Genomic DNA, 13025 nt, shown 5'->3' with positions numbered 1-13025 from the left:
GGAAGGGTGTAGCATCTTGAACCCCTTCTCTGCCCATGTTAAAATGTTGATGTCCCCCAAATCTTTTTTTCAGGTTACAGTGCAATATGATGGGTTTCATTGAGGCTTCGTTTACATATATACAAGTATACCTCACTCTCATGTGTTTTTCCTTTAAGCCTGTCCTTCCTCCATGTCTCCCTGCCCCCCTGTAGCCTGTTTCCTTTGTTCCACCAATTAGTCCTTTTCTGTTTTCCTATTACATGTGTTTACTTATTTTGAAACAGGGTCTCATCTCACTGTGTAGCCCTGTCTATCATGGAACTCTCTATGTAGACCAGACTACCCTTGGACTCAAAGAGATAGTTTGTTACTCTCTCCATCTATTTTTTAAAGATATCTTCATATCTCATGATTTTCTTTTGAATTTTGTCACCTATAAACACACACATATAAATATATACACATACATATATAATCTTAAAACTAGGTTCCACAATAAGCAACCCATGTGGTATTTGTCTTACCAAGCCTGGATTATTTTGCTTAACATGGTGGTTTTCATTTACATTCATTCTCTTGAAAATGTCACAATCCCATTTTATTTTAGGTCTGCCCCCAAATTCCATTATATATGTGTGTACCAGATTTTCTTTATCCATTCATCTGTTGATGAACATCTACACTGACTTTTTGCTACTCTGCCTATTGTGACTAGTGTGGCAGAAAACAGAGATGTACAGTTACTTCTGTGCTATGTTGATATAGAGTCCTTTGAGTGCTGGGAATCAAACTTGAATTTTCTGAAAGAGCTGCAAGTTCTCTTAAGGACTCGCTCTCCGGCTTTTATTTTTATTACTTTTTATTATTTGTATATGTCTGTGTAGTTTTATGCAAATGAGTACAGGCTCCTGTGGAGACCAGAAGAAGGAATTGTATCCCTTGTAGCTGGAGATTTAGGTAGTTGTGAGCTGCACCCAGCATCAGTGCTGGGAATTGAACTTGAGTTCTCTGCAAGAATAGTATACACTCTTAACTGCTGACTTGTCTGGAGTTACAGATGGTTGCAAGCCACTGTGTGAGTGATGAACACATGCCCTCTGGAGAATAACATATACTCTTAACAGTGGAGCCATATCTTTAGTTTCTCTGTCTTTCTACTTTTGAGGACTGTCTATTCGGATCATTTGCCAATCTTTTGATTTAAAGGTCTCTTGATAGTGTTTAGTTTTTGGAGTTCTTCATATATTTCATATATTTTAGATATATTATTTGTAATGTTTAGCTGTCAAAATCTGTACAGGAGAAAGACCTATCTTTATACTTTCCAATTAATCATCCTTCTGGGGGGATGAGGCCTAGATTTCAAGTATTCTACTGGAGGTTCTGAAGTTTTTAAATATATAGAAGTGAATAGCAGATAGACAGCTGTGGAGGTTCTGACCTAAGGCTCAGGGCTATCAGATTCTAAGGTTATTCTCAGTTGATGAAGTCTGCTACTTTCACTGAGAGCAGGGTTACCTTTCCTTGCATTTCTCTTTGTTATCCAAGCCTCCTGCCACCTGTCCTTGGTTTGTTGGTTAAGGCCTTCAGCTCTCTACAAGTGCTTCTTAGGACTGTGTCTTGCTCTGTGGCTCTTGTAAGTTAAATTCAGGCTCCCTCTCTTTAATTTTTTTCCCTATTTTGGGGCCCTAACTCCCTCCCCCCCCCAAGATGAAGCCCAACCTCTGCCCTCCAAGTCAGTGTGACAGGAATGGAATTGCTCACCATTGTCCCATCCACTGAAGGAGTCACTGTCTCCTCTGAACTGGTTTTGAGACTTGGGTAGGCTGTGGCTTATTCTAAGAATAGAACTTCCAGTATCTTTTCTCCAGGACCCATGGCTCACCTTCTGGAGGCTTCAGCTGCTTTCCCTTTTGTCAGAAACCAGCACTCCTGGAATTGTGGGGAGTTTGGCTTCTTTCCTGTATGTTTTCCAATTTTTCCTCTGCACTTTTCAAGTAGTACACCTTGTGACTTTCTGAAGTTCCTTGTGACTTTTTCTCTTTAGGATAGAGTTTATTTTATTCTGACTTTTCTCCTTTAAGGAGCAGCTGCCCTGCTGCCATCTTAAGTACAGCTTTTTTATTGTTGTCATTGTTTTAACACTCTGGATTTTGTTTATTTCTTATTAGAGTCCTAGAACCTAATAATTAGCCTAAGAAGAAATTATTTCAATGTATTGATATTGCTTAAGTAGAAAAAGGCTTTACATATTTATTTATATATTTTCATACTTTATCATATACAATTATGTCTATGTACATACATGTACTTTGTTTATGGCATCTAGCCATTTTAAAAGACTTTGAAATATATTAAATTCAGACTACTAGAAATAGAGAATCTATTATTTTTCTAAGTTATGTTGTCTTTGACTCTAACTACCTCAGCATGACCTTAGACTTCTGAGCCTCCTGATTTCACTTCTTCACTAGTGGAATTGCAGGCATAGGCCATTATGCTGGGCTTCAAGAGGTTTTTAAACCACATTCATTTTGCTTGGCCTGGTAAAGCATGCCTGTGGTCCCAGCTATTTGGGAATTTGAAACAAAGATTATGAAATAGAGGCCATCCCTGGCACATAAGTGAGATCCTGCCTCGAATCATGCAAGCAGATAAACCTACTTTTTCTCTGATTCAAAAATAGTTACTATATTTGCATTTTAAGGCTTTTTTTCATTTTACTTTTTTTTTTTTTTTGGTTTTTTTTTGAGACAGGGTTTCTCTGTACAGCTCTGGCTGTCCTGGAACTCGCTTTGTAGTCCAGGCTGGCCTCAAACTCAGAAATCCACCTGCCTCTGCCTCCCAAGTGCTGGAATTAAAGGCATGTGCCACCACCGCCCGGCTCATTTTACTTTTGAAAATATAGTTTATTCATCTTGTGTGCATGTATACAAGTTCATACACACATACATGAGTGTGTGTGTGTGTGTGTGTGTGTGTGTGTGTGTGCGCGTGCTTTTCACAATCACTTTCTTTTTTTTTTTTTTTTTTAAAGATTTATTTATTTATTATATGTAAGTACACTGTAGCTGTCCTCAGACACTCCAGAAGAGGGCGCCAGATCTTGTTACGGATGGTTGTGAGCCACCATGTGGTTGCTGGGACTTGAACTCTGGACCTTCGGAAGAGCAGTCGGGTGCTCTTACCCACTGAGCCATCTCACCAGCCCCACAATCACTTTCTTGAGTATGGAGGTTAAAAGACAGCTCTTAGGAATCAGTTCTCTCTTGACACAATGTGGGCTGGATACTGAAACTCAGATCAAGCCGTCTCACTGCTCTTCCCCCTTTTTATTTATTACATGTTGGGTGTTGCATATTGTCAGAATGTGAGTGTGGAAGTCACATGGCAGCATGTGGGAGTCAGTTGTCTTCCTTCTATTTTTTTGTGGGTTCCAGACATTGAAGTTAGATCATCAGGTATGGTGGCAAGCACCTTTAATCTGCTGAGTAATCTTGCAGGTCCATTATTACATTTCCTTCTTTAAAAAATATTTATATGTATGTGTTTATAAATGAGTGAGTGCATATATGTTGATAAATATCCTTGGAGGTTAGAAGAAAGTACTGGATCCCTTGAAGCTGGAGTAACATGTTGGTTGTGATTTGCTCAATATGGATTCTGATAATTGAACCTGGATTCTCTAGAAGAGCAGCAAGTGCTCTTAACCACTGAGCCATCTCTCTAGGTCCTATTACGTTTTCTCTTTTTTAAAAAGATTTATTTATTTTATATATGTTAGTACACTGACACTGTCTTCAGACACACTCGAAGACGGCTTCGGATCTCATTACAAATAGTTGTGAGCCATCCTGTGGTTGGGGGAATTGAACTCAGGACCTCTGGAAGAGCAGTCAGTTTTCTTAACCACTGAGACATCTCTCCAGCTCCTATTAAGTTTTCTTACTTAGGAATATCACACGCGCGCGCACACACACACACACACACACACACACACACACTTGGCATCTTGTTTTCCCATTATTTCATATAAAATTGTGAGAATTCCCCATATTATTAATTACAATAGTATTTTTAGTCTATATGTGCCTCAGTTATTAATGTAGATTATTTACAATTTCCAGTAATTTATGGAGTTGTGATAAAGATTCTTTTTAAAAAGTTAAACTTGGACTAGTGAGACGGTTCAGCTGGTAAAGGCACTTTCTATCAAGCCTGACAACCTGAGTTCAATCCCTGGGAAATACATGATGAAAGGTGATTATCTATCTACTGCAAGTTATTCTCTGACTTCCACATGTGTGCTAGGATCCTCCCTCTCCCACTAGTAATGAAACAAAAATTTAAAAAATTGAAATTGGGTGGGTTTGGTGGTCCCAGCCTGCATTCTCAGGACTTGGGAGACAGGCAAGCAGATTTCTATGAGTTTTCAGGCCAGCTTGGTAGTCTATATAGAGCAGTGGTTCTCAACCTTCCTAATGCTGTAACCCTTTAGTACAGTTCTTCACGTTGTGATGACCCCAATCATAAAGTTATTTTACTTACTACTTCATAACTACAATTTTGCCACTGATATGAGTCGCAATGTAACTATCTGATATACAGGATATCTAATATGTAACCCCCAAAGGAGTTGAGACCCATAAATTTATGAGAACATAAACACTTCAGATCTAGCCAAGGCTATGTAGTGAGACCCTGCTTAAAAATTTATATGTTAAATTTATATGTCTAATGATCTCATGGAATAATTTGATATTTTATGGTAAAATATTTAATAAATGTCATGTTGATTTGTGCTTTCAGTTGTTTAATTTGTAACCATTTTCTCCCAGGGCATAAAACCAGCCAGCTTCAATAAAGTCACAGACCCTGAAGTGAAAGAAATAATTGAAGGATGTATTAGACAAAACAAATCTGAAAGGTTCGTGGAATTATAACATTATATAAATGATGGATGCATTTAATCCTGGATACTATAATATATATTACTGCATGCTGTTTGAAATTTTAATCCTTCCTATCATGTGCTGAATTTTAACTGACATTTGTGTTTGATGGGATGAACTTTCATCGGCATCAACTTAATAGTAAGGTGGAATAAATTTTTAAAAGTAAAATGTAAAGCAGATAAGTAGTTTAGAGTAAGCAGATAGATTATATTTGGTTTTATCTTTCTGTGAACAATAATAGTATAAGTAATATGGATAGTTTTATCCAAGGAGTTTTTATATAGATAAGTCCTTTAATATTGGCTTTTACTTTTATTTTATTTTATTTATTTATTTTTAAAAGATTCATTTATTTATTATACATAAGTACACTGTAGCTGTCTTCAGACACACCAGAAGAGGGAGTCAGATCTCGTTACAGATGATTGTGAGCCACCATGTGGTTGCTGGGATTTGAGCTCAGGACCTTCGGAAGAGCAATCGGGTGCTCATACCTGCTGAGCCATCTCACCAGCCCCTTACTTTTATTTTTATCTGTGTATAATTAATTACTAATTTAACTTGGCAAATTCATCTTTGAATGCTTTTAAAATATTTTTATGTGTATGTGTTTGTGTGCCGTGTGTATATATATGTACCATGTGTATGTAGGTACGTGCAAAAGCCAGAAGAGGTAGCACATCCCCTGGATCTGGAGTCATATGCAGTTGGGAGCTGCCCACTGTGGGTGTTGGGAACCAAGCCTGGGTCCTCTAGAAGAGCAGCAAATATTCTTAACTGCTGAACCATCTCTCAAGCTCTATTTTAGCCATTTTTATGTGTGTCCTTCAGAAACATATTTTAAGTATGTTCATATTGCTATATGTCCATCACTGCTGTCAACCCCCAAAATATTTCTTCAATTGAAACTATAGCTCTGTAACCACTAATAATTCAGAATTCTTCCTTCCAGACACTGATAATCTCTATTCTATTTCCTCTTTTAAAAAAAATAATTTGTTGAGATCATATTTCCCCCTTTCTCTTCCCTTCCCCCAAATCCTCTCATTCATGACTTTTAAAAAAAAATGTTGTTTCATGTTAATACAGACACACAAACACACACACAGATATGTAAATGTATCACTACATGTATATATTTTTTAGAGCCAACCATTTGATATTGAGTGAGCAATTGGGGGACTTTTCCTCTGGGATGAGCTTTTCTCCCACTCTCGGTGTTTCTTAGTGTCCTGTAGTTTTTTGTCTAGCGTTGAGTTCATGGGAATTTGCCCCTTCCATATTAGCATGTCTATTGGTGTCGTCCTTGTTCAGGTCATGTTTAGCTAACTTGAGTCCTTGTCAGTATTTCTCTTTACTGAATTTTGTTTTCAAATCCTTGGTTGCTTTTGCCATTTCTTATGGTTTTTTGTTTTGTTTTGTTTTGGACATCATTCCAATATTTATTCTCTTTAATTTCTTTGAGTGTGTGTGTGTGTGTGTGTGTGTGTGTGTGTGTATCTTCTTTAAATTCTTTTTTTTGTTTTGTTTTGTTTTTCGAGACAGGGTTTCTCTGTGTAGCCCTGGCTGTCCTGGCACTCACTTTGTAGACGAGGCTGGCCTCAAACTCAGAAATCCACCTGCCTCTGCCTCCCGAGTGCTGGGATTAAAGGCGTGCGCCACCACGCCCGGCTTCTTTAAATTCTTGAATCCTTTGAAATTTATGATTGTTATTTTAAATTCTGTATCCTGGGGTTTATTTAGATAATTTCATTGGCAGACATTTTTATAGAACTGGTGAGGTTTGAGGGTGTGGCTATTGCTTTGATCTTTCATATTGTCTATATTTTCTTTTATTGGTTCTATGTCTTGCTAGACCCATGAGAAGGATGTGGAGGATCTGGCTAGGTGGAGAGGTTGGATGTGGCATGGGTTGGGCCTGTGCATTTGGGCTTGTAGGGTGGAGAAGGATATCTTTCTATATGTCTTTCTATTCTACTTTCTATGTCTATGAATATGCTTTTTCTAGGTGCCTCATATAAGTGGAATGTTTATTGTTTTATGTTTGGCTTATTACACTTAATTTGGATTTTCTTTCTCTTTTTTTTTTCGGAGACATGTTTCTCTGTGTAACAACCTTGGTTGTCCTGGAACTTACTCTGTAGCCCAGGCTAGCTTCAAATTCACAGAGCTCTACCTGCCTCTGCCTCCCCAGTGTTTGGATTAAAGGCATATGCCATCTATCCTCTGACTCCACTCCACCCCACTGGACCAAACCCTGTCCTGATTTAGGATGGCTTTCTTTTTTTTTTTTTTTTTAAAAGATTTATTTATTTATTATATGTAAGTACACTGTAGCTGTAGCTGTCTTCAGACACTCCGGAAGAGGGCGCCAGATCTCCTTACGGATGGTTGTGGGATTTGAACTCTGGACCTTCGGAAGAGCAGTCGGGTGCTCTTACCCACTGAGCCATCTCACCAGCCCATAGGATGGCTTTCAAAGTTGATTTTTATTATAGCATGTATCAGAATTTCATTTCTTTTAAAATGGGTAATCCATTGTACATTTATACCACATTTTCATTATATATTCATGTGTTAATAAATACTTAATATCACCTGTTGGGTATTCTTTATCTTCTCTGTCCTAGAAATAAAACCCAAAGCCTTATACATTTTAGGCAGGTACTCTGCCATTGAGGTATAACCTTAGTACCTTTTGGTTACTATGAGTTATATTATATGAACATTGGAGTATGACATATGTTTAAGTCTGTGCTCCTAAACTTTTTGACTATATACCTAGAATTACGATAGTTGGATCATATGATAAATATTGTTTTTAAGGCCTTATACTTGCTAGATAAGTACTATACCACTGAGGTATATCGCCAAACACGCCAAACTTCTAGTAAACCACTGAATGTGAATGTGCTTGGGCATGCTTTTAATCCTAGCACATAGGAGGCCGTGACAGAAGAATTGAGATTTTGAGGCTAGCTTGAGCTATAATAGTAAGACTCTGTTTTGATTTTTTTTTGGGGGGTGGTGGTTTTGAGACAGGGTTTCTCTGTATATCCCTGGCTGTCCTGGAACTCATTTGTAGACCAGGCTGGCCTTGAACTCAGAAATCCGCCTCCCTCTGCCTCCCAAGTGCTGGGATTAAAGGCCTGTGCTACCACGCCTGGCTTTGTTTTGATTTAAAAAAAAGAAGAAGAAGAAGAAAGAAAAGAAAGAGAAGAAGGTGAGAGTAAGAACATGGTAGGATACCCCTTGACTTCCCACACTTTGAGATGCAGAGGCAGGCTAATCTATTTGTGTTCAAGGTCAGCCTGGTCTATATAACAAGTTCAAAGTCAGCCAAGGCTACACAGAGAGACAGAAACTACTGTCCTTCATTGAACCACATTAGCTTCACCTCTGACATTCTTCTAAAGAGTGAAATATACACTGATTAAATAACACAAGGTGGCAACTGCTGTGATATAGGAATGGGCTATTACACACACCTTCTGACTGGATATTTGTTGAGTAATGTCTATTTAAAACATTTGTAAGAGTTTGCATTTTCAATTCACCTTAGAGTTTATATATCTTAGACATGTTTTTAGTTTCCTTTGTTGAAAATCTGTTTACTTTAGACTAATAATATAAGCCAGTGGCCAGAAGCTAATAAATCTAACCTAACAATTCTCTCTAAGTATATTTTCATGTGTGTTAGACTTTGTTATCAGATATGTTACTGGTTAATAACTTAATTAAGATCATTTTGTATTCATGGAAATTGACATTTTTGTGTCCCTAATAATAAATTGATTATAAGGTGTAGTTTTAAATAACAAAACAATTAATGGATTAATAGAAAATGATTAAGATTCTCACTTTGATACAATTAACTTTTACTATTTAAAGGATTGCATCTTACTTTTGACTGGGAGAATTGGTAATGAGAAGTATATTTTGTTTACTAGGTTATCTATCAAGGACTTACTAAACCATGCATTCTTTGCTGAGGATACTGGACTGAGGGTGGAGTTAGCAGAGGAAGATGATTGCTCAAATTCATCCCTGGCTCTAAGACTCTGGGTTGAAGATCCTAAGAAATTAAAAGGCAAACATAAAGACAATGAAGCTATTGAATTCAGTTTCAACTTAGAAGCAGATACACCTGAGGAAGTAGCGTATGAAATGGTAAATAAACCTCAGTAATGCTTTCCCTACACATTATAGTATCCAGTGGATTCTTTTCTACTGCTCATTGCTTTCTTCCTTTCATGTTCTTCTGTGTGCTTGCTCTCCTCTCTTTCCCTCCCCCAAAACGCCTCTTCTCTCTGTTTGTATAGGTATGCTTGTACATGCACATATTTTTACCTCCCCGCTGCAGGGATTATAGGTGTGTGCTTTTTGCTCTGCTTTTTGTACAGGTGCTGGGGTTCTACACTCAAGTGCCCATGCTTGCATGTCAAGTGTTTTACATACCTAGCTGTCTCCCAGATTCCTCTTCTGTTTTCCTTATTTATATTGTTATGCCATTGTAAAGTATTTTTATTCGCAAGATATGTTAAATTTGCACACACACTATAATCAACATTACAACATTGCTTTTGTTAAAATAAAATTGGGGGCTGAGGAAATGGTTCCATTGATAAATTACCTGTTGCACAATCAAGCAGACCTAAGTTTGGATCCATGGCCCCTGTGTAAGGTGGTGTGGTGTAGCTCTGTAACCCTAGTTCTGCGTGGGGAAGACAGTAGGAGGCACCCACTGAGAAAACCTGTAACAAAACATAAGGTGAAGAGCAATAGAGGAGGAATTCTGATGTTGGCCTCTGGCCTTCATGTGCACATGCACATATACACAAGAAATCTTAGCCCTCAGAAGGTACAGAAAGCAGATGATTTGCTGGTTCTCATTTCTGGAACTTCTATTATTTGAATGTTGGGCCTCATGGACTTTTTCTAAAGTATTATTATTATTATTATTATTATTATTATTCCATTCCTTTGCATTTTTTGTTTGATTTTGTTTGTTTGAGACTTAAGTTTTATATAACCCACACTGGCCTAGAACTTATGATGTAGCTGAAGATGGCCTTGAAGTCCTGATGCTCCTTCCTTTGCCTCCCACTGCTGGAATTTCAGGTGTGTGACACCATGTCTAACCCTGTTTTTATTGATCTGTAAATTTAAATTTTATTTACTATAAGGTGAGTTTATTGAGAACTTTAAGGTGAGCAAAGTTGTATATGTGTGCTTCATTTGTTTTCTGTAAATTGTTTTGGTTCTAGACAAGATTGTGCTGTATAGCTTTGATTGAACTGGTAATCAAAATGTATCCCAGACTGACCCTCAAACCCATGGCTCTACCTTCCAAGTGATGGGATTATCATTCTCATTAACGTTTTAATAATCTTCCAACTACCATGACATTTCTGATCTATAGGTCCTTAAGTTTTAAGAAATAGACTATAGGCTGGACTTGGTGGTACATGCTAGTAATCCTAACACTTAAGGGGTAGGGTTAAAAGATTAAGGAGTTCAGAAGTCACTCTGAACTACATATATAGTGAATTTAAGGTCAACTTGTGTTGAGATACTGTCTCAAAAACAAAAAATTAAAAAAGCAAGCCAGCAGACTATAGGGCTAAACATGTTATGGTACTTCAAATTATCCTCTCTGCTGCTCACCCTGTTCCTTCCCTGTTTTCTCACTGTTTTCATGAGAGCACACATTCCTTTGATTAGAATGTTGATCTATGCTCCAAACTTCATCTGTATTTTTTAATAGATAATATTTATTTTTGGGGGATGTCAATCCACTTCCAAATTTCCTTTCCTCTGTGCCACTTTTCTGTTTCCTCCACATATATTTTTAAAGTTTTTTTCCAGGGCTCATTTCTCACTAAGCTTGTTCCATCTTACAGCATCAGATAATGTGCTCATACAAGACAAAATACCACTTCACTTAGCTGTATTTCTGAGGTGTCAATAGTGGACATGCTCTTACTGGTTTTTAAGACAGACTTTGTAACTGTCATTACAAGATCCTCTTGCCTCATACCCTGAACTGTTAAAGACTCTCATATGTGTACATGTCCAATTTAAAAAGCATATAGAGACCAACTATTAATTATTAGTTATTTACTAGAATTTTGGATTTGGGATACAAAATATGATTTAAATAAAGAAAGCTAAAAATTTAAAGAAGAATTTATTTATTATATTTTCTTTGTAGGTCAAGTCTGGATTCTTCCATGAAAGTGATTCCAAAGCTGTTGCTAAGTCCATTAGGGACCGAGTGACAGTGATTAAAAAGATAAGGGAAAAGAAGCCTGCTGGATGCTTGGAGGAACGCAGGGATTCCCAGTGCAAGTATGTGAGGAATGTACTTCCTCAACAGCAGACTGCAACTTTACAACCTACTCCTGGTCCACACACTGCAGCTGAGTGTGAAGAAACAGAAGTTGATCAACATGTTGGAAAGCAGTTTCTACAGGGCAAACCACAGCAGCAGTCCTCCTCTGTTAGGGGTGAGACAGTTGTAAAGACAAAGAAATGTAGTTTCTTTTTTCTTTTCTTTTCTTTTCTTTTCTTTTCTTTTCTTTTCTTTTCTTTTCTTTTCTTTCTTTCTTTTTTTTTTTTTGGTTTTTCGAGAAAATGTTTCTTAAATAGCATTTTTGTACTTCTACCATCTATTATTCTATTTAGCCTTTAAAAACATTTGAAATAGACCAGATAGTTTCCTTATATTAAAATCAAGAAAATCTAGGAATTTGATCCAGTTGAGAGTACTTCCAAGTATGCAGGAAGCCCTGGACTTGATCCTCTATACCATATAAACTGGGCATGGTAGCACTTAACCCATAATTCCAGCTTTTGGAAAATGGAGGCAGGAGGATTAGAAGTTCATGGTAATACTCAGCTTGTTTATGGCCAGTCTGGAGTACATGGTAGTCATCCCAATTCATTAAGTGACTTGCCCATTGTTCTAGTTGCAGAAATATTATATTATAGCAACTATTCCAGTTAAGAGAAATGATATTAATAATATTTATAATAGTCTAGCATAATCCCATGAAGAAAATTTAGAACTAAAGATACAGTTTGTTTCTTAAGAAGGAGTTTTCTAGATATTAAGAGCCTTAGTATTTTCATTTCATTTTGCTTTTTATTTTTGGGCTATTTTTTTATAATTCATTTGTCTTTTTAAAGAACACAGAATAGCAGGGTATAGTACCATAGGCTTTTAATCTCAGCACTCTGAATTCATAGGCAGGCAGATCTCTGTGAGTTAGAGGCCACTTTGGTCTACATAGTGAATTCCAGGTCAGCCAGGACTACATAGGAAGACTGTGCCAAAACAATAACAGCAATAGCAAATGATTAATTAAATAAAATATAAATAAGTAAAAAAGTAAAAGTACTTGCATCGTTATTAGCAGCTGTTCTATAAAGGGAGTACATTTTCCTACACACTCTGTAGGAGTTATTTACCATGAGACTTTTATTTAAATCTTAACAAGTGTATATTAGTTAGGATATACATGAAATGACTGGCAAATTAATTTAGTTGATTTTTCTTCCTCATTCTTTTTGTTTTTCTTCTTTGTTTGTTTGTTCTGGGGATGATCTTGCTATATAGTCCAGGCTGTGCCCTCAAACTCATGATCCTCTTGCCTATGTCTTCCAAGTGCTGGGATTATGGCTATATATCGCAGTGGCTAGCTGCAGCTTCTTCCCTTCCCTCTTCCCCCTTTCTTGCCTTCTCTTTCCCTTCCTATTCTCTTGTTTCCTACCCCTCCCCTCACTTGCAGTGATTGGAGTAGAGCCAAGGCCTTGTGCATTATAGGCAAGTAATCTATCACAAAACTATATTTTCAGTTCCTGGAATTATGTTTATGTGATTTTATTGTTGTTTTTCAACATAGGGTCTCAACTGTGTGGTTTTGGGTGTCTTGGAACTTGTTCTGTAGACCAGGCTGGCCTTGAATTTACAGAGATCTTCCTGCCTTTGCCTGGCAAGTGCTGGGATTAATGACGTGTGCCATTATGCTTGGGTTTTGTGATTATTTTAAGTTTGCTTTACAAAGAAAAACTTAAGACTTTGGA

At 37.2% G+C, this 13025-nt stretch overlaps 1 protein-coding gene across 6 annotated transcripts in view; it reads left to right on the top strand.

Annotated features, from left to right (window-relative positions):
• Window positions 1-13025, top strand: part of Wnk3 (WNK lysine deficient protein kinase 3) — a 135137-nt gene that overhangs the window by 53386 nt on the left and 68726 nt on the right. For all 6 annotated transcript variants that reach the window (XM_029473229.2, XM_029473231.2, XM_029473233.2 and 3 more), the window contains 3 exons: window positions 4821-4909; window positions 8888-9107; window positions 11152-11446. In XM_029473229.2, the coding sequence (XP_029329089.1) occupies window positions 4821-4909; window positions 8888-9107; window positions 11152-11446 (604 nt within the window). The remainder of the gene's footprint in view (window positions 1-4820; window positions 4910-8887; window positions 9108-11151; window positions 11447-13025) is intronic.

Source organism: Mus caroli, unplaced genomic scaffold, assembly GCF_978045245.1.
Source record: "Mus caroli unplaced genomic scaffold, Mus_caroli_1 scaffold_5, whole genome shotgun sequence".
Lineage (NCBI taxonomy): Eukaryota > Metazoa > Chordata > Mammalia > Rodentia > Muridae > Mus > Mus caroli.
The sequence above is the reverse complement of the archived record's forward strand: the minus strand, read 5'-3'. Positions and strand labels throughout refer to the sequence as shown.